Here is a 21,642-nt window from a genome sequence, read left to right as displayed (position 1 = left end):
GTTGGATGGACATAGAGTATAACTAAATTGGATTGAATGAAAATAGCGTGTAATTGGGAATTTATTATACTCATGAGCTGAATTTCGGCTCAAGTCCTGTGTTTTTCTTTTCTCTGCTAAAAAAAGAAAAAAATGACAGAGGATGATGAACAACATATATTTTTGTTATCATTATTCGACATGATACACATTTGGGGTTAACTTATGCCGATCTGTAAGCTGATACAGCCTACACACGGGAAAATTAATACTTAGATTCCCTTTTGTGTTGAGGTATATTACTTGTGAGATTGTGTCTAAGGGCTTTATATAGATGACACACAGGAATGCAACCTTACCCCGGTGAGACCAGAAGCCGTGAGTCGTGAGCCAGACGTTGCCGTGACAACGGATTTGCCGACATCTTCAAAAATCAGGTCCTCCCACTTGACTCGCCAGGACATTCTCATCAACTCAGCATCCAGACGCAGCTTCCTTCGAGTGAGCAATTGGACGGTTGGACGAGAGGAGGATAGGAGTCCCGGAGTGGCAAGACATGAGCATATCATATAATCACAACTCTCTTGAAGCAGGAACGCCCACATTTAATGTAGATAGTTGCTGATCAAAAAGAATTACTATGACACGTTATCCTCAATATAAAATATATTTTGCCATATTTGAAATAACATACTGGAAGATATGAAAGAGCAGCGAAGAATAACACATCAAGTCAGAATCACGATGTGTATGTAAATTTTTTGTATTGTTAGAAATGAAATCAAATGAGAAGAATCGAAGAAGTATAAGTCGACAAATTATTTTTAAAGATAGAATCGCCCTATTATCAAAGCGATGTAATATAAAAAAACCATGCCGAAAATAATAGATGTTGGTATTGTTTCCAAGGCGGCAGGTGATGGAATATCTAACCTAAGAAATTAATGAGAAGTAAGCATATTCATAAATACACAGGCATAATTATATAGAATACAATTAAGAACATTGATGAGCACCGAGTGGTTTTGTTCTCATCTTACTTGTAAACTATGACCAGTACACACAACGCCGCCACGATGACCACGGCCGCTGTTATCCCGATAATCCCAAGCACGGGTAGGCCTGTGTCACAAGCACAGAATGATGACCATAGAGCAGTACTAGTAGTAGTGGTAGTAGTAGTATCAGTATCAATGTTTTTGCTAGTATATTTTTTACTATTGCTCTTAGTATCAATTTCTGGTTATTAATTTGCGGGCATAGTTTCTAGCGGACCTTTCAGAAGGGATCGACGCAAGGTATAAGGTACAAGGTGAAGATAGTAACAGTAATGATGAAAACAATTATTTTTATTATTATTCTTATATTGTCATTATCATCAAAGCGACGACTATATTTATGATTGTTATCATTCTTCTTATTACCATTTATTCGTTATTATTATTATTATTATTATTATTATTATTATCATCATCATCATCATTGTTATCATTATTAGTATCATTATCGTCATTGATATTACCCATGGTACACTCTGCTGTGTAAGCACAGTTCTCACAAAGGACCACCTCATCACTGTAAAGTACTCAATCATGCAACCCAGCTGGCTGAAGGAGATAAAGCGTGTAAAACACATGAAAGGATGTACGAGCTTGCTGGGATTCCAATTTGACCCAGGATTTACGGTGCAAAAAGAAAATTATGGATTACATTAGAATATCATGTCATATATATATCATGCTATGAATAATCACAAAATTATCGGACATCCAGCAAACGGAACCCCCCCCCAAAAAAAAAAAACACCAAACAAACAAACAAACGCAACAACAACAAAAGAACAACGACAAATGGTAACGTTTCACATCAAAGCAGAACGGTCTAAGGATGTAAACAGTCATTACAAAGTCGCACATTAATTTCAACAGGTCGAGCGTAGTTGAGGTACAAGAAAGGTACATGCATTGCTGCTTTCATTGACATTTTGTTCCTTTATTGCAAATGTTTGAAATAAAGTAAGTGCTGAATCGTGTTCCTAATCAGCGAATTTACAGAGTTTGCTCCAATGATAAGGGAATCGAAAGAAAGTCACATATACCCGGCTGACAGAGCTCGTTGTTGTAGCCACACGGAGGGGTGTCTTTAGGTGGTCCCGTGGCTCCTCCGGGCCATTTCGGCTCCACGTCCGTGGTCTCAAACACACCTGTCGCTCCGTAGTAATTAGCAATGACCTGATGTACAAAATAATGTTTAATTAAGAATAGTAATGCAAATAACTCGTGGCCGGAGATGTCACTGAAATAAAATTTTGCATGAGAATCAAACATGATGGCGCGTTTTTGTTTTTGTTTTTTTGTTTTTTTGTTGTTTTTTTTAATTTAGCGAGTGACAATCTTTCTAACAGTGAAACCTACCGATAATTACTACAGTAAGGTGATTATTACAGTTATATACAGTCACTGTTTACGGGCATATGTACAACAGAAACATGCTATTCAGTGCGACATTTAATATACAAAATAAGTTGTAGTCATTGTTCAAATCTCTCCCCTTGCCTTCTTCGCTGCATTTCTATTTCATCCATAGGTCTACGCCTATAATCAAGAATAGAATACATTGCTGGGTTCACGCTGTTCACTATGACAGTGCGGTATGAACATGACAACGCTCCGCAAGCACAACTCGAAATAAACAAACACAAATACACAACTACAGACACGATCATTGGTTATTTTCTTTCCATGTCGTATATACTCTGCGTTCTATTATTCCATGAAGGTTTCCGAGTCATGTTTTCCCAACTGATGAATAGTAAGGTCGACGACTGTTTTCGTGCTATGGGCATATAGCGTTACTCATCATTGAATAAATAAATCCAATCCAATCCAATTTTGATGATAACGAATCCTCTAAGAAAAAATAAACAAATAAATACAAGCAGTCATAAAGGTACCAACCTGAAACGTCCCATTCTCAGTGTCCGTCATGTCCCACAGAGAGTAGTCAGCATCCCTATCCCCGTTACTATTGATCGTCACCTTGCCAGAAATTCCTGTAACAAGTCATCGACAAACGTCGTTACTCTCGTCAAACCTATAAAACAGACGAAATCATTTCAGCTTGTATCATTTACCTCTAGTCATAGGTGCTTCATTGACATCGATTTACATATATTCATTTTTTTAAAAGATTTTTAATTTCATTGTCATCAATGTTTACATTCCGATTTCTTACGAATTCGTTTAATGTACAACAGGCGCGGTAATGACTAGGGAAGACAGAAATTTTTGGCAGAATTAAGGAAAAAGATATGTCACGGAATATCGTAACGGTTTGTGATTTGCTCATTATTATATACATATATATATATATATATATATATATATATATATATACATATATATATATATATATATATATACCTGTACTGTATATATATTTCTACACAACAAAGATATATATATATATATATATATACATATATATATATATATATAGAGAGAGAGAGAGAGAGAGAGATAAAGCGGCAGATTCAACTTCAGTTACGTATAAACTTGTTTCTGGAGTTCATGAGAGGTGTTTCTTTAACATGCTATAACTGATCTTTGTTCTTGAGATATATGATCTTTATGTGTCGTAGGTAGTTTTCTCAGGTACAGGTGTATTTCAATTAGAAATACACTGTATTACCATCAAACGTGCGGTTCCACATCTTCCTGGTAATCGCATAGCCATCTTTGATGTCGCCGCCCTCGGCCAGGGTTTCGTTGACGGCCAGGGAGTAGAGAATTACAGCATCGTGGAAGGCACTGGCGAAATAATTGTTCTGGCCAGACCCAAAATGGAAGAATAATGAATCATGATAAATATTATCAGCATTTTAAGTATTCGATGTCTTTGAAAATTCCTGCAAAACTTTGTAAAAGCAGCAAACATTACTATTTCAAGTGGACCCATTTGTTAATGTCATACAGACTGAAGTGGACTATTGTCGGAATAATTCAAGTTGAAATGATTGACGTATTCATTAATACATCTCCTTGCAATATTATCCAAAGTTATACGTTATGTACAGTAGTACATACTGTTAATTATATTGACACTAAATAAGTGTGTTGATAAGATGCAGTTACGACACACTGAAAATGATTTTATAAATAACAAAATCTGTAGGCCTACAGCGTTGTTCCAATTTCCGTCATCACCTTTTGCCTTCTGTTACGTTGAGGTATAGTTCACCTCAGTCATAGTAAGAACGGTATTTTGGGGAGAAAGAGTTTAACCTTGGAAATTCACGATACTTTACTCTAACAACTTCTAACCACACATTGAATAATCCAAGTATGAAGTAATATCTTCGCTATCTCTGTTTTAATACCTATCTAAAACATCTAAACCTACAGACTCACGTGGTCGGGAGTAGGTCTGGTCCAGTTATAGTCCCGCAGCTCGCGACGTTCAAGTTCCTTCTGGAACTCGCGGTACTCGGGCGTGGTGGGTTCATAAAGTCTGATGGTAAGTAAGGCTTCGTACGCTTTCTTTGCATCCTCGTCTCGGCCATCATTCTGGTAACAAATACAAAATACATTGCATGGAATGTGATGAAAATCATGCAGAATGCCACCCCTTTTTTGTGGGTGGGGGTGGGCATGCGCATGCACGTTCTACGAGGGTTGTGTGTGTGTGTGTGTGTGTGTGTGTGTGTGTGTGTGTGTGTGTGAAGTGTGTTTGAAGTGTGTTCTTGACTTTTTCTTTAAAAAAAGCGGATTTCATTTCCTTGGTTAAAAGAGTTATAATGTAAGTTTGACATTAGTTTGCACAATGTTGGTGTTACTGCATTTTGTTCTTATATAGTGTAAGATTGACGTTATTTTGTTCAGTGTTTGTATATAATGCAGTTTGTCTTTGTATGATGTTTTGTTTTTGTTTCTGTGAACGTTTCTGTTTCTGTGATATGAAATTGAACGAAATTCGAATAAAGAATTCTTTTTTAAAAAAGTGCGTGTGTCTGTTCTAATGTTAGTGTGTGTTTGCAGGGATATACACAGAGCATGAGTGTAAACGTGGTCATGTTTGCATTCATGAAGGTATTGATATTAAAGAGTGCTAGTGTATATGTGCTTGCGTATTTTTGTCTTATACTGATTGTAATGTACAAATCTAAGTAAAGGACAGAGCAACAAACATCTCTCTTACTGAAGTGAAATTATAGCACACATACGAAACGTATGACATAAACAAAGACAAAAGACATTACTTAGATAACTACGGATTTGTTAAGTTCATTTATTCATTTATACTTTCACTCATATTTCACTTGCTGACAGCGACATACACCAGACGTTGTGAACGAAATTGTTGTTATTCATAATTTCAAATACCAGAATTCAAGTCATTTTCGGATTTAGAAATGCAATGTCCTTATAAAGGCACCAGGCGGCACATATTTTGGCACAGAAAGAATCGTAGAATGAAATGATATTTAATTAAATTATTGTATAAAAACACATTTTGAATAATTCAACAACAATACAATAAGTGCTTTAAATGGTGCTGGATTATCTCCTATTACGATAAAGGAATATCATATCACAATCAATCAAAACAGCACGACAGCATTGTATTCTTACATTTTATTTCGTTTTTGACACGGCATGTCTGTAGCTGTAATTCAAAGTAGTCTTTAATTGCGCGGATTCTAACGTGCATGGGAACCGGGGCTTGCGTTTCAGAAAATGAAAACCAAAGTTCACGGAATCATTTAGGGTTGCGACACTGATGAAGACAAATGAAAATTTAGGGTGACTTTTGGGTTCATTTATCTCACTCAAATGCCGCCTTGTTTACCCCTGGCTTCTTCCTTTCGCGCGTTTGCCACCATGACAGCGAAATTATGATTCATTGTCCGGAGACATTCGACAGTGAAAACTGGAAGGAATACATGATTGATGAGCTCTTCGTCCATACGAACCCTTGATTATACCACTTGAAACTGGGGCAGATCATTTCTGAAGCGCCACTAGGAATCGGTATAGAATCAACAGCAATCAATGAAGGCATATTTTTTCTTCGGTTTGGTATGTCCTTTTTGTTAAACATACATAATTTCAATCAAAGTTGCAACCCGGTTTTACTGTATATACAGTTTGTTATTGAATTTCCTCTTTCATGTCAGTCCGGGAAGTTTGAAATATGTTTGAATGGTTTGGTTGCCATAGAAACATACTTGCCATTTTCTCGTTAATAATCTGCCTCAGCGGTTGGTCCTACTTTTACTTGCAATGAATAGAAATAGATTTGGGCAGGAAAGGGTCGAATGAAAATGATACATGAAAAAGCATCTGGATCATGCTTTTAATTTAGGCAACAGCTGAGCCAGCATAAATGTGGGAAAGAAAATGCTCTTTGGAGAACCTACTTGATGAAATGCACATTGTGAGTTGATGGAATAACATGTAAGTGGTCCGGCAATGCTGCACACGTTGTTTGCTTCTAAACGAATTATTATCATTATCATTATTATTATTATTATTATTATCATCATCATCATTATCATTTTATTAAGTTAGTTGCAGTATCGATTCTGATTTGTTTTTTATTCTTGATCACGTTGTTATAGAATGTTGGTAACGGCATTCTGATATACTTACATGTTTACTGTAATATTATATTGCAATCTAAAATTTATTGAAATTGAATTTAAATGTTAGTTATAAGTGTATGTATAATATCATATTATTATATGATATATGATATAATTGTACTGTATAATCATGTACTTTATACAATCATAACATGAAGAGCTTGATGGCAAACGGATTAAGCGCCATAGCTGAGTATTTTTAAGTAAAGCAAAATAAATATTTTTCATTGATACTTTCTTTGTTGTATAACAAGCAATGCTTTTGAAGTTATGAGTAAAAACGTTCCATATTTTCTTCTTTCTTTGTTTTGAGTAGGTTTCATCGCAAATATGTCAACTTAACAAGAATGGAGTTAACTTGTTATGCAATCAAACTTTTCATATATATCTTTTGTAAAGTATTTAAAAATTTTCGTGTTACTCGCAATGAATACTTACGTAATTCATTTATAATTACTGTTGTTATATCATCATTATGATTGCTTGCTTGAAAAACAGCCACGTGTTGCTGTCATTCCCTTGGGGAGAATTGGCAAAGATTGAAATCTATAACATTGTTTATTAACGGTACCTGATGTAAATACGTCAGGTCCTCCAGTGTGGCTAATAGGCTTTTATACATGACTATCAACGTACGTGCTGAAACAGAAGAAAATCTTACACAGGTGCTTGTCGTTTAGCATTAATGCATTTATCAGAATGACAATAAGCATGGCTTTCTTCGCCTTAGAACAATAATGATTAAAACTCTTTCTTTTTCAAGCCTACCAACTCCGTATAAATCAAGCATTTTCCATTTTTACCTCATTCTGAACTTTTGAATGTAAGAACGAAAATCATGTACCGTTCAAACCCCTGCTTGTACGAAATTATCATTGCCATTTTTATATCGTAATTTTGTACTATTTCGGATTTGAAAAACAAAATGAAATGAAATGTGCTCCATTAGAGGAAACTCATCCAAGACGGAAAACTATTTTGATGATTTCAAAAACAAATACTATTATTCGTTTATTTTGTTTTAATCCAGACTTGGATTGTGGCGAATAAGATGCTTTTAAATTTTGAAAAGACAGGTCGTCATTGATATAGGAAGTAGCCTCCTCCAAGCGCAATCTGAGATTTAATCAACAAATGCCACGGATTTAACTTGTCATGGATTAAATGTCATGGATAGCGTGTTAGTTCTCAGCGATGTTAATCAAGCCTATTTTTTATTTCGTTTTGAATCAAATGTAATATCTAAATCGTCTTCAGGAAAATTAAATCATACAATGACTCTTGGTATGTTTGTGTGTGTGTGTCTGTGTGTGTGTCTCTCTCTCCTTCAAGTGGTAATTAAAAGCTACATTTACCTGTTTCCATGAATCGTCTCCAAAGACCAACGTGTTGCTGAAAGGCTCGATGCTGATGAAGGCGTAGTCACCGTTGATGAGACCCATGTCGTAGGCCAGCAGCATCGTTTCCCGAACCACCTCACCCCTGGCTGCGATGATGATTACTGCATAATCGTAATAAGGCGAGGAAAGACAAGGTAGAAACAGATACAGGTAACTTCTTCAGTGGTCTGTGTCTTGAAAAAAAGAAGAAGATAAGATTAAAAAGAATCTAAAGGAAGTAAAAACATAGACAGATAGTCAGGTGTAAAGTAAGTTTCTACAAGATATGAAATTTGACAAATTAACGAATTAACAATTGATCGTTTGACTAATTTTCTCACAATATGGTAAAGTACAATATCGTAGTCCACGACACAATCCAAAAAATGGATGGATTGCCCATATTCAGCTTTGTCACCATGACATAGTTGGTCTTCCACTGGGTCCATACAAATAATATCAACATAATTATAACAAATATTATAAACAAAACCAAAACATGCAGCACATCAATCGAAGTAAAAACAAAAATAGTCATAAAGGGTTAATTACAGCTGAAGCATTACCATCTGTTCACATACACCCCATACACCGTTAAGCGCAAATGAAATACATCTATATCAATATTTAAAAAGACCAAGATTTCAAAGGGGATATAATTTTCCACTTATCCTTTCAGCAAGAGATGAGCAAAATAATCCTCTGCTGTCCACTCGATACACGCACCTCTCACAAACTTTCACACACTCATCAAATACATGAACCTTTGATATAGCTTCTTCTTCTTCTTCTTCTTTTTTTGAAGATTACGTTCTTTCCTTGAATTACATGAGATACTCAAATGAACAAGATAAAAAACACAGATTCTAAATCATTCTATAACCTAACTAAATTCTTTCCCCCAATGATTGTATGAGGACTGGTAATCCAGCAGAAGTACAATTATGTTGCAGAAGGGGGATAGTACATGTAGGTATCAAAACCAATATACATGACGTGATAGTAAGCCAGTCGGCATAGCTATCAGCGGAGGAGATAGGGAAGGACTTTACATTGTAACAGTTTAATAGTCTGTGGTTTTCCTCATTTCTGGGCTCTGCCGAGGGGATCCTTGTGGAAGGTTGAATCAAGGATACAAGGGTACTACTTCCTTGGCTGAATGTTGAATCACAGCTTATACGACTACATCTTTCCCTATACTATCAATAATCAAGAAAATGCAACTACATTCTACTTCTGCGTAAAGAGCGAGAATAGTTGCCAAGGGAGTTACTAAAGTAAGATCTCGTACTTGTTGCAAACTCGCTTTGCTTTCCGATAATTTCAGGAATATCGCTCAACTTGTCAAACAACCAAAGTGAAGTAACGTTAAGGTCGGGCACTTCTTTCAGGAATAGCTGTGCTCCATAAGCAAAATAGAAGTCGGTGTTTTCCGCCATGATGGCGATTTTCATCCAGCCGAACTGTCTGAGCGTTGCAATTAAGACCTCAAGCTCAAGATCCACCTGCGTTACCGTTGGGTATCGAGTTTTGTCTCCGACGTCCGGGCATGGGTAACCGGTGACGACTGGGAGATTCCAGAAGGCGGCGAGTTCGCTTACTCTCACCATATCGATTGCACATGGCGAGCCCAGAAAACCGTCCAGTAGGTAGTCCCTGTGAAGATTTGCCGCCATCCCAGTAGCTGTCGTGATTGTGGTTCCACCACAGATGGGACCGGTTTCGCGGAGCACATATGACATAGTAAAATTAAAGTATTTTCCAAGTGCCCCAGCGCCGTTGACTTTGTCCATTGCGATGTCAACGGCGGGCAAAAAATGAATATAGCTCATCTTATTAGGAATGCTGGGGAGCAAAAACCCAAGCAGAATAGAAATCATGTCCAAACCTTTAAAGTATATTAAGCACAACAGTAATGGCAACAAACTAGGAAATGGTAATGATCAAGATTTCTTCGCTACTTGCTTTGCTGCAGTATTCGCAGCAGTGAACGTTTGACGAGGAGAGGCCAAAGAAACGAAGAGAGGTGTAATGATTTTTATGAATTTTACGCATCGCAATGCCTATCTCCCCTCACATTTTTTTTCAAGAGTGCAGTTTGTGTGTCGGAGCATAAATGAAGAAAAAAGAAGAAAAGAAACCTGAATAAATGTACTCCCCCCCCCCCAAAAAAAAAAAAAGCCTTATCCACCCTTTCTTGCCCTTGTTTTAACTATCTTTATCTGGAAATGGGAAGTAACGATAGTGACTGATATTGAATCAGAAATGTAGAGCAAATAAAGCAAACCGACTTGCGAGACTTGAATTAATAACAATACTCGAACGGAAAACGTGCCGGACAATTTTCATTTGGTCACGTACAAGGTGATGTTGACAATGTTCGTCTTGTTGGTTCGTTGTAGCTGTAACTACGGAAACCGTGCGCTTCTTTCTCTTTTAAAGATTTTTGTCACTCAGGTTTGGTCTGGCGCAAAGAAGGTTTCGTTAATCAGTTAAAACGACAAAACCTAGTTACAGTGCCAGGGATGGAAACCTGTACTAATATTATTCCACACTTGCTAATGGCATTAGAAATGCGCTTTTTATACTTCACGTGTCAGAGATGTGATGACGCATAGACATTACTAATTCAGCAGTATTTCCAAGAACAAACAAAAAGAAGATAATTTGATAATCATATTGGCATTTCAACAACAACAAGAAGCTCCTATGATATGAAGTACAGGGGTAAGACCTTATAATCTACTACCATAATTTTCTTGCGTTTTTAGAAAATCGAAAAAATGTCAATATATAGGTTTATACATGTATTCATACGCATACCTCATACCTTCCTTGTGTTGGTTAAGTAAGGAAACAAAAAAAGAATCATCAACGTTGCAAACAATCAGTCTCCCTTGTAGACCATTTGACACTCGTTAGTCATGATATCCAGTGGCGTATCTAGGGAAAACGGCGCCCGGGGCAAGCGCGAAAATTGCGCCCCTAATTTCTGAAAAAGACTATTGTTTAACCCCAACCCCATCCCGGTAGGGACTTTAAGCAAAGTCCACATGGTATGCTTTTCAAGTCCTTAAAAGGGGTCTTTTGAGGGTGATTTAAATGTAATGAATTTTGATAAATTTTGGCGAGCGAGCGCAGCGAGCGAGCCGAAAATTTGTGTATTTCAGCTGACAAAACATGGAATTCTTGTCATTTTTTTGCTTATCAAATCTTACAATTCTAATCAAGATAGTGACGGCCTTATAGATAACGATTTATCTATACCAACAAACTGAGTACTTTAAAAAATATTCTAAATCAGAGGGGCATTTCATGAAGCATTTTGTCCGACAACTTGTCGGGCAAAATTTGCTTTCAGCCAATCAGAAGCAAGGATTTCAGTAGCTTTTAACAGTTTGTCAGACGAAATATCTTCATGAAATTGCTTCATGAAATGCCCCCCCCCCCCCCATGTACGCGCGAGTAAGCCGAAATTTGTATATTTCCGCGTCATCATCACGTTTTGTTATCTCCTTTTTAATTTTGATAAATTTTGGCGAGCGAGCGCAGCGAGCGAGCCGAAAATTTTTGTATTTCAGCTTACAAAACATGGAACTCTTGTCATTTTTTGCTTATCAAATCTTACAATTCTAATCAAAATACAATGTATAGTGACGGTCTTATAGATAACGATTTTTACCAACAAACTGAAGACTTGAAAAAATACTCTGAATTAGTACGAGCGAGTGAGCCGAAATTTGTATATTTCCGCGTCATCATCACGTTTTGTTCTTATTTCCTTTTTGTTTTGATAAATTTTGGTGAGCGAGCGCAGCGAGCGAGCCGAAAATTTTTGTATTTCAGCTTACAAAACATGGAACTCTTGTCATTTTTTGCTTATCAAATCTTACATTTCTAATCAAGATATAGTGACGGCCTTATAGATAACGATTTTTACCAACAAACTAAGGAATTGAAGAAATACTCTAAATTAGTACGAGCGAGTGAGCCGAAATTTGTATATTTCCGCGTCATCATCATCACGTTTTGTTCTTATCTCCATTTTGTTTTGATAAATTTTTGCGAGCGAGCGCAGCGAGCGAGCCGAAAATTGTTGTATTTCAGCTTACAAAACATGGAACTCTTGTCATTTTTGCTTATCAAATCTTACAATTCTAATCAAGATATAGTGACGGCCTTATAGATAACGATTTTTACCAACAAAATGAGGGCTTGAAGAAATACTCCAAATTAGTACGAGCGAGGGAGCCGAAATTTGTATATTTCCACGTCATCATAACTTTTTGTTCTTATCTTGTTTGATTTTTTGGCGCCCCCCCCCCCCCCCGTATGTTCGAAAGCGTTGGCGCCTTCTTTTGATCCAATTGGCGTTCGCTTCAGAACGAAAGAAATTGCAGCCGTTGCTCAGTGAAACATTTTGCCTGCTAAATATAAAATGACATGTGTGAACACAATAGACATTGTCATTTTGTCCGCTTCATCATCACGTTTTGTTCTTACCTTCTTCTTCTATATAAAATTTAGAGAGCGAGCGCAGCGAGCGAGCCGAAAATTGTATTTCAGCTTACATAACATGGAATTCTTGTGTGAACACAATAAACATTGTCATTTTGTCCGAGTCATCGTTATGTTTTGTTTTTATCTATTTTTGATTTGGTTTTCTGCCCCCCCTTCCGGTGAGTTTCTTCTTCTTCTTCTTCTTTTCTTTTTTCTTTTTTTCTTTTTTTTTCTTTTTCTTCGTTTTTTTTTTGCGCCCCCAAGGAGTGGCGCCCGGGGCACGTGCCCCCCTTGCCCCCCCCCCCCCCCCCCCTAGATACGCCACTGATGATATCTAAGTCTGGTAAACCATGAAAATCTGTGAAATTATAACAAATGAAACAGAGAAATGAGTTTTAAAAATCTCATGTGTTCGATACGCACAACAAAAGTATTATTGAAGGCTAGATCGATGAATTAGTCTGTAAGTGTTGCAATCTATTCAATGATTAGAAAACTTCGTTATCATGTCTGACAGACATGCACACTGATCAGTGACCATTTAGTAGTTTAGATGTGGAGTACACCAACTGTCCGTTTCTGGCTGATCGCGCAGTAAGGGCGATGAGGTGGCTCAGGCGGTAGCGCGTCGCCCTTGCAAACCAGGGAGGTGTCACCTCCCTGAATCAACTAATTCGGAGTGAAGTCCTGCTGAGTCAAGGTGAGCAATGTTACATATGACAATGCCATCTCCTCTTGTAAGAAACAAAAACACAGTCCTTCGGATGGAACATGAAATCGAGGTTCCATGTGTGAGGGAGACACAACTCACGCACAAACATGATCCCACTTAATTTTCTCCCAAAGAGCACGGTGTTTAACCCCACCCCCCCCCCCACACACAAACATCCATACCAGAAAAACCGGTGAATGACGCTGACCCCTCATGGTTCGCCCAAGATGACCATCAATGGTCAGTAAAGACTAGACACATGCCTTACGAAAATAACAAAATATATTAAGCTTATACAAATACCTTTGATTTCGGTAATCAAAGGTTGAAATCACAATCACGATTTTCGAATTTCCCAGTAGACACATTAATATAGCATCAACGTAAAGCAAAAAAAAAAAAAAAAAAAAAAAAAACCGAAATAAAACAAAAAACACGAAACAGTTAAAGTCAAGGACTTTTCAAATTCGACAGTTTGTCTGACAATAATACATAGTGCAATTGTTTTACAATAATGCATTCACATATTTAATCCGTTGATATTGTATAATGTTTTAGAAAGTGTCTGAGAGTGTGAGAAGCTCTCAGTGCCATCATGTGTGGGCTGATAATGTTTGTGTCAGTTAGAGGTACAAACTCTGACACGCACAGCTTTCTTCGACATTTTGCATACCCTCACCTAAAAAAAGTAGGACTTTCGTTTATAGGAGAGTTAGAGGCATTCATATCCAATTGACGTTCTGATTGAAGTGTGTCACTTCAAGCAGTATTTGATAGGATTTTAGAGCAACTGAGTCGAGAAGGCATCTTAAAGTTTTCTTTTCTTTTAATTCCTAAAAACAAAACAAAAACAAAACAAAAACAAAACAAAACAAAACAATGAGAATAGGATTAACATCTCACAATAACTGCACCATTGGCAAAGTTTGATTAACTCCAGTTATGTTACCACTGCCAGATCAAGTTTACTTGTTGGTATTGATCATAACTATAACGATAACAGTAATGCCTTCTGTGCAGATTAGGAGAACTTGATAAAACAGTCCTCATGCATGATTAAGAAGACGATTAATGGTCGCTCGTCTACAGCGTCGTATATCAGTGCTTCACACTGCCAGAGAAGATCCCTCTGTATGAAATCAACCACTTTCTGTGCCATTTTCACAATCTGGATTTTCTACTTTAACTCACCTCTTGACGAATTGGCAGCAATTTGCAGCGCTTCATACAACGTGCTGTATCTTTCTAGGGGCGTATGTTTCATTTCAATGCCGACAGCTCGGCTCTGCTGCTTGATCGCGTGCGATATGATGTCGTAGAAGCCTAGATTTTCGGTCATGATCGCACACCGACGCCAGTGAAAAGTCTTTAGGCACGATACGATCCCGTCTGCCAGAACATGCCCCCTGAATGATGTACGAGTGAGGGTGCTGAAGCGAATCTTATCCTGGAGGTCTGCCGAGATTGACACGCCCGACAAGACGGGAAGATTCCAGTAGCTGGCGAGATCACTCACACCAGGGAGGTGAGTCTCACCTCCCTGCTCACACTCACCGTCTCGTAACTACAAGGCGAGCCAAGGAATCCAGCCAGGTCGTAACACCTGTACAGCTCTGCCGCTACTCCTGGTGCTTCCATCACCCGATTACCGCACTTGGGACCAGTTTCTCGGAGCACATACGACATCGTGAAGTTAAGATAGCGTCCACCACGTGCGTCATCGTTCACTGCTTCAAAGGCGATGTCGATGGCGGGTAGGAGATGAACGGGGCTGAGAAAGTTTGGCGTAGAAGGCAAGAGCAAAGCCAGGATGACCGTAATCATACTGATAGATGGTGTCGCCAATATGAAAGGATGTGTCCTTTTTACAGATATCACGTCTAAATACCACTGGAATCTTCTAACTTCGGTTGACAATGTGCGTCTTGTTGGTTCGTTGTAGCTGTATATATCTACGTAAACCGTGCACTACTTTCTCTTTTAAAGATTTATGTCACTTGTGTTTGGTCTTGCGCATAAGGTTTCGTTAATCAGTTAAAACGACAAAACTTAGTTACACTGCCGGGGTTGGAAACCTATACTAATATTATTCCACACTTGCTAATGGCATTAGAAATGCGCTTTTTATACTTCACGTGGCAGAGATGTGTTGACGCATAGACATTACTAGTTCAGCAGTATTTCCAAGAACAAACAAAAAGAAGATAATTTAATAACCATATTGGCATTTCAACAACAACAAGAAGCTCCTATGATATGAGGCACAGGGGTAAGACCTTATAATCTACTACCATAATTTTCTTGCGTTTTTAGAAAATCGAAAAAATGTCAATATATAGGTTTATACATATATTCATACGCATACCTCATTCCTTCCTTGTGTTGGTTAAGTAAGGAAACAAAAAAAAAAGAATCATCAACGTTGCAAACAATCAGTCTCCTTTGTAGATCATTTGACACTCGTTAGTCATGATATCTAAGTCTGGTAAACCATGAAAATCTGTGAAATTATAACAAATGAAACAGAGAAATGAGTTTCTGGCTGATCGCGCAGTAAGGGCGATGAGGTGGCTCAGGCGGTAGCGCGTCACCCTTGCAAACCAGGGAGGTGTCACCTCCCTGAATCAACTAATTCGGAGTCAAGTCCTGCTGAGTCAAGGGGAGCAATGTTACGTATGACAATGCCATCTCCTCTTGTAAGAAACAAAAACACAGTCCTTCGGATGGAACATGAAATCGAGGTTCCATGTGTGAGGGAGACACAACTCACGTACAAACATGATCCCACTTAATTTTCTCCCAAAGAGCACGGTGTTTAACCCCACCCCCCCACACACACACACAAACATCCACACCAGAAAAACCGGTGAATAATGTTGACCCCTCATGGTTCACCCAAGATTACCATCAATGGTCAGTAAAGACTAGACACCTGCCATACGAAAATAAGAAAATATATCATGCTTATACAAATGCCTTTGATTTCGGTAATCAAATGTTGAAATCACAATCACGACTTTCGAATTTCCCAGTAGACACATTAATATAGCATCAACGTAAAGCAAAAAAAAAAAAACCGAAATAAAACAAAAAACACGAAACAGTTAAAGTCAAGGACTTTTCAAATTCGACAGTTTGTCTGACAATAATGCATAGTGCAATTGTTTTACAATAATACATTCACATGTTTAGTCCGTTGATATTGACATAATGTTTTAGAAAGTGTCTGAGAGTGTGAGAAGCTCTCAGTGCCATCATGTGTGGGCTGATAATATTTGTGTCAGTTAGAGGTACAAACTCTGACACGTACAGCTTTCTTCGACGTTTTGTATACCCTCACCTAAAAAAGTAGGACTTTCGTTTATAGGAGAGTTAGAGGCATTCATCTCCAATTGACGTTCTGCTTGAAGTGTGTCACTTCAAGCAGTATTTGATAGGATTTTAGTGCAACTGAATCGAGGAGGCATCTTACAGTTTTTTTTTCTTTTAGTTCTTAAAAAAAAACACAATGAGGATAGGATTAACATCTCACAATGACTGCACCATTGGCAAAGTTTGATTAACTCCAGTTATATTACGACTGCCAGATCAAGTTTACTTGTTGGTATTGATTATAACTATAACGATAACAGTAATGCCTTCTGTGCAGATTAGGAGAACTTGATAAAACAGTCCTCATGCATGATTAAGAAGACGATTAATGGTCGCTCGTCTACAGCGTCGTATATCAGTGCTTCACACTGCCAGAGAAGATCCCTCTGTATGAAATCAACCACTTTCTGTGCCATTTTCACAATCTGGATTTTCTACTTTAACTCACCTCTTGACGAATTGGCAGCAATTTGCAGCGCTTCATACAACGTGCTGTATCTTTGTAGGGGCGTATATTTCATTTTAATGCCGACAGCTCGGCTCTGCTGCTTGATCGCGTGCGATGTGATGTCGAAGAAGCCTAGATTTTCGGTCATGATCGCACACCGACGCCAGTGAAATGCCTGTAAGCACGATACGATTCCGTCTGCCAGAACATGCCCCCTGAATGACGTACGAGTGAGGGTGCTGAAGCGAATCTTATCCTTGAGGTCTGCCGAGATTGACACGCCCGACAAGACGGGAAGATTCCAGTAGCTGGCGAGATCACTCACACTCACCGTCTCGTAACTACAAGGCGAGCCAAGGAATCCAGCCAGGTCGTAACACCTGTACAGCTCTGCCGCTACTCCTGGTGCTTCCATCACCCGATTACCGCATTTGGGACCGGTTTCCCGGAGCACATACGACATCGTGAAGTTAACATAGCTTCCATCACGTACGTCATCGTTCACTCTTTCAAAGGCGATGTCGATGGCAGGTAGGAGATGAACGGGGCTGAGAAAGTTTGGCGTAGAAGGCAAGAGCAAAGCCAGGATGACCGTAATCATAGTGATAGATGGTGTCGCCGATATGAAAGAATGTGTTCTTTTTACAGATATTGCGTCTAAATACCACTGGAAACCACTGGAATCTTCTAACTCCGGTCAGACAGTGGTTTCCAGACATGAAATCGTCCCCAGCACCAAGGACGCCATACTCGATGTCCCCAAAGAAGAGATACATCATTGTATTTGCCAAACTCTTGACACACGATGCCAACATCCTCGTCATTACGAGCTCCTGTAAATTGCGGGAAGTGCCCTTTTCTTATTCGTGTATCACTTCGACATTTAGATTACGAGTGGAAGAGAGCAAATACCTCTCCCCGAACACCATAAGTACAGTGTAAAGTCATCAACAGTGTGCTTATGACCACAGAACATTAGGGCTTGTCGAGTATTCCTCATTCATCATTGATCCAATACTTTCATCCCTCTCAAGGATGTAGGATGTCCTCTTCCTCTGACCCCTTCTGTCTTTAGCTATTCGCAAAAAAAAAAAACTTTTAATAATAACCTACATTTACTCTACCAGAACATATAAACAATTTATGTGAAAAAAAAGGCAGTGATAGGGCCTTCTCTAGATTAGTGGTAACTTTGGGTCGTTAAAAGAATGTCTTAAAATGGACTTGTTAGTGTATTCCGCCTCAATCTCAACATGGATCTTCAGAACATGCAGCTCCATGGTCTTAACATGAAACAGCAAGCGAATTGCATTTTGTGTATGTGTTGATTGTGTTTTTTTTTCCGCAAGCCAGCAAGCAACAAATAAAGAGTCCAATTAAAAAAAGTGTTGCAAAGGTTGTTGCTAGTAACATGTAGCAACACAAAAATTATTTATCAAGGTTTTAATGTATCAGATAAGAGATATTAGCGATATGTAATCAATGTCTAATCCGAAGGAAGACCACGGACAATGACGAATGATTGTATATACTACTGCATACTTTCATGAGTATCATGGTATCATAGTTTTCCAATGTGTATGGCAAAATGCTACATTTTGACACGGCGTGTATTATTAAGTAATACAAAGTCAATGCTGTACTTTTCAGAAAGGAATTTGTGACACAAATCGATTGTTTGACAGTTTTGCATGTTATGTATACTTCATCTTGTCAATGCGAGAACTATATTCTTTACATGCAATATACACTTATGTCATTTCATTAGGTTAAAGGTGTATTTGATGTATTTGTCTTTTTAGTATTTCAATGCCAATTACGTTTTCATATCATCCAAAATCAATGTAGTGTGTAAGAGTTCTGGCATCACTAAAACAAAAACAAAACATACACTAATGGCGAAAGAACATATCCCTCTCCCTAATACTAGTACTTTTTGGTCTACCTATATCATCACCAAATTCCGATTTCTTTTACAGCTTCATTATCAAACAGGTATTATTTTGTCAAGTTGCTGAAAGTATCATAACTTCTCAATGAAAGACTGTTTATCATGGCAGTGCCTCTTTAATTCTTGGGACACAAAGTGCGACATCGTCTTGCTTGGCAACGCACAAGTGCTAAACGCATATTTTTCCTGTCTCTTCATTAATAAATTTTCACACATGTGCTAGAATATAACCAAAACAAAGGACTGGTGTACACTCCACTCGTACGAAACACAACAATAATTTGAATATATTGATTATGATTAGTAGAGTTGAATCATCAGCGATGTTTTGCGATAATTGATTCAACTGCCGCTACAACTCATTTACAACAATAGATATGCTAATTTCATAAGCGCATGTGATACTTAGGTCCTATGACTGTGTTGTTATAGTAAATCGGATACCTAAAAGAGAACTTGCTTAAATAATATGTTATATTTATATTCTTTAACCAGACAATATCTCCGACAAGACCGCTCATATGAACAAAGAGAAATTATAGTATTCGAACGATAGCCTATAAGGAAAAAAAAAAGGAGATTCATGAACTTGTTCAACTTATGACCTTGCAGAGAAATTGTAGATTTTGAAAACACGAGTCACGGAATGAACCTAGAGTGATTGAAGAATTTGTGGTTACATATCAACACCATATTGTTTCAAAATGAAGAAATCATTTTGGCTGAATAGTAACACGGCTTCATTTCTAACGCTTTTGCAGATCGTCTCTTGCTGCAGACGTGTGTGAAAAAGAAGAAGAGAGAGACAACAATCAAGTTATTTCCGCAAATGATAGGCTCATGTAATATGTATAAAGTGATCAGGGTTTCATGTAAAGACATGAAAGTGGTAGGCCGCTGCCCTATTCAGCACACGCTTAAATTAATCACTGAACGTACTTACTCGTATTCGTTCTGATGGCATGTTGCAAGACGGCGTCCAGGGTCAGCGGTGGATCGATAGGTATAAGCTCCATTGATTGAGTGGCGTCGTCATCCTCAGATATTGGTATGAGAAAATCAAACAGATATATCGACGAATTGTCCGAACCTTGTTGGTAAATCACGGCAAAGTTGTTCCAATTGAAATGCTTGCGTAACGCCTTTATTGCCGCGGTGAGGCTGCGGACCTCGTAGGCGGTTCTTGTGAGATACGGGTAGCGAGTCCTCCTGTTGATGAAGCTCAGGGAGGGGATGGTAGGCGTGATGAGTGGAAGGTTGTAGACTTCGGCGAGGTCGGCAGCCGATGTCGTCTCCGGACCACACGGGGGCCCGATGAAGGCGGACACGTACTTGACGTGATACAGGTAAGCGGCCAGAGCGATGACTTTGATCTGCTCGTCCTCGCAACCAAAATCCCTGTTGTTCGTGACAACGGACAGAGTGAAATTTGGCCGAATCTCTGGCCGACTTCGGTCGTAGATAGCCTCAACAGCGATGTCGATGGCGGGTTTGATCTGCGCAGTCGTTACGAATGCCGGTTCCAACGGAGACAGGAGTCCTAAAGTCACGTTGATCTTGCCTTCCACCAATCCGTAAACGATGTCGAAAATGCAACAAGTGAAAAGAACTGAAAGCTTCTTCACCGTCCGCTTCATAGTGACCGTGATGACAATCGGAGCAAAAGTACCCCAAATTCAACGATTCACGGGGTAAAAATTGAGACTCTGGACCACAGACCGGAGTGATCACTCCCATGGATCTATTAGGACTAATAAATCATACCATCTTCTACCTGATTGTGTCAATTCCAGTCGTAATTAAGCCTTTCTACAATTACGTTGCCAGGGAACGGCGTGGAGCTTGTGTTAATAATTTACGTAACTGAACGCCCCGTCAAATTAGTTTAATCACCGCATTTGACAGACGAACCTCGGAATTATCGTCAAATGTGCAAGTCGATAAACAATTTGAAGTTTGAGCGAGGACAGATGTATTTTGAATTGACCTTTAGTCAAAGAATGCAAAACAACATGCTACTACTGGTACTTCCCTTCGTTCATAACATTTATAACTTGTTGATCAACGTCATCATGTTACATTTTGTTATTCCATTGAATTTACAAAAAGTTGACAGCAGCTTATTTCACCGTCTCCTACAGACAGTGACAGATATGAATAGTTAAATCAGATTCCAACAAATTGTCGAACAATTAAGCTTTTCAGATTACGTTAACGATAACGAAAATCTTCTTGTCCAACTCTCTTTATTTGTTTAAAATAAGAAAAGAGATAGTTGGATCATTTTATTCTGTTAAGAAATGCAATACGTTTTCTTGATCATACAGACATTTAAGCAAAAACAATAAGTCTAAGTTTAAGTTTAACTGCAGAAGCTATAACGATCAAGTCCGGGGCATCTAGTGTTGAACACAATGTACAATACATAACAAAAGACCTTTGGACACATTCACATACACTCAAAGCGTTTTGTGTATGACTTGTATGACTTACTTGCATCGGAATATTGAATATATCGAATATCTCCAAATTACAACACCTTGTTTCACCCTTTCAGCATTGTTCAGCTTTCTAGGAAGTTCACTGATGAGGGCTTGGTCTACTGAAAGTATATCATCAGGTGTGTCGGTTTCTGGCATCGGCCAGACTTAAATTAAT

The 21,642-nt window shown here is 38.4% G+C and overlaps 1 protein-coding gene across 1 annotated transcript in view; it reads right to left on the bottom strand.

Moving 5' to 3' along the window:
• The window catches only part of LOC139722605 (atrial natriuretic peptide receptor 1-like), a 34,334-nt gene extending 13,713 nt beyond the window's left edge, over positions 1–20,621 (bottom strand). The window contains exons 1-8 of the mRNA XM_071633907.1: positions 19,928–20,621; positions 7,978–8,123; positions 4,389–4,544; positions 3,670–3,805; positions 2,937–3,031; positions 2,078–2,210; positions 1,020–1,101; positions 321–474 (exon numbers count right to left, since the gene is read on the bottom strand). Of these exons, the coding sequence (XP_071490008.1) occupies positions 321–474; positions 1,020–1,101; positions 2,078–2,210; positions 2,937–3,031; positions 3,670–3,805; positions 4,389–4,544; positions 7,978–8,123; positions 19,928–20,621 (1,596 nt within the window). The remainder of the gene's footprint in view (positions 1–320; positions 475–1,019; positions 1,102–2,077; positions 2,211–2,936; positions 3,032–3,669; positions 3,806–4,388; positions 4,545–7,977; positions 8,124–19,927) is intronic.
• Between the last annotated feature and the right edge of the window lie 1,021 nt (positions 20,622–21,642).

The sequence above is a fragment of the Diadema antillarum genome, unplaced genomic scaffold (genome assembly GCF_040938485.1).
Source record: "Diadema antillarum isolate AM-2024a unplaced genomic scaffold, OU_Dant_1.0 scf00000167, whole genome shotgun sequence".
NCBI classification, from domain to species: Eukaryota; Metazoa; Echinodermata; class Echinoidea; order Diadematoida; family Diadematidae; genus Diadema; species Diadema antillarum.
The sequence above is the reverse complement of the archived record's forward strand: the minus strand, read 5'-3'. Positions and strand labels throughout refer to the sequence as shown.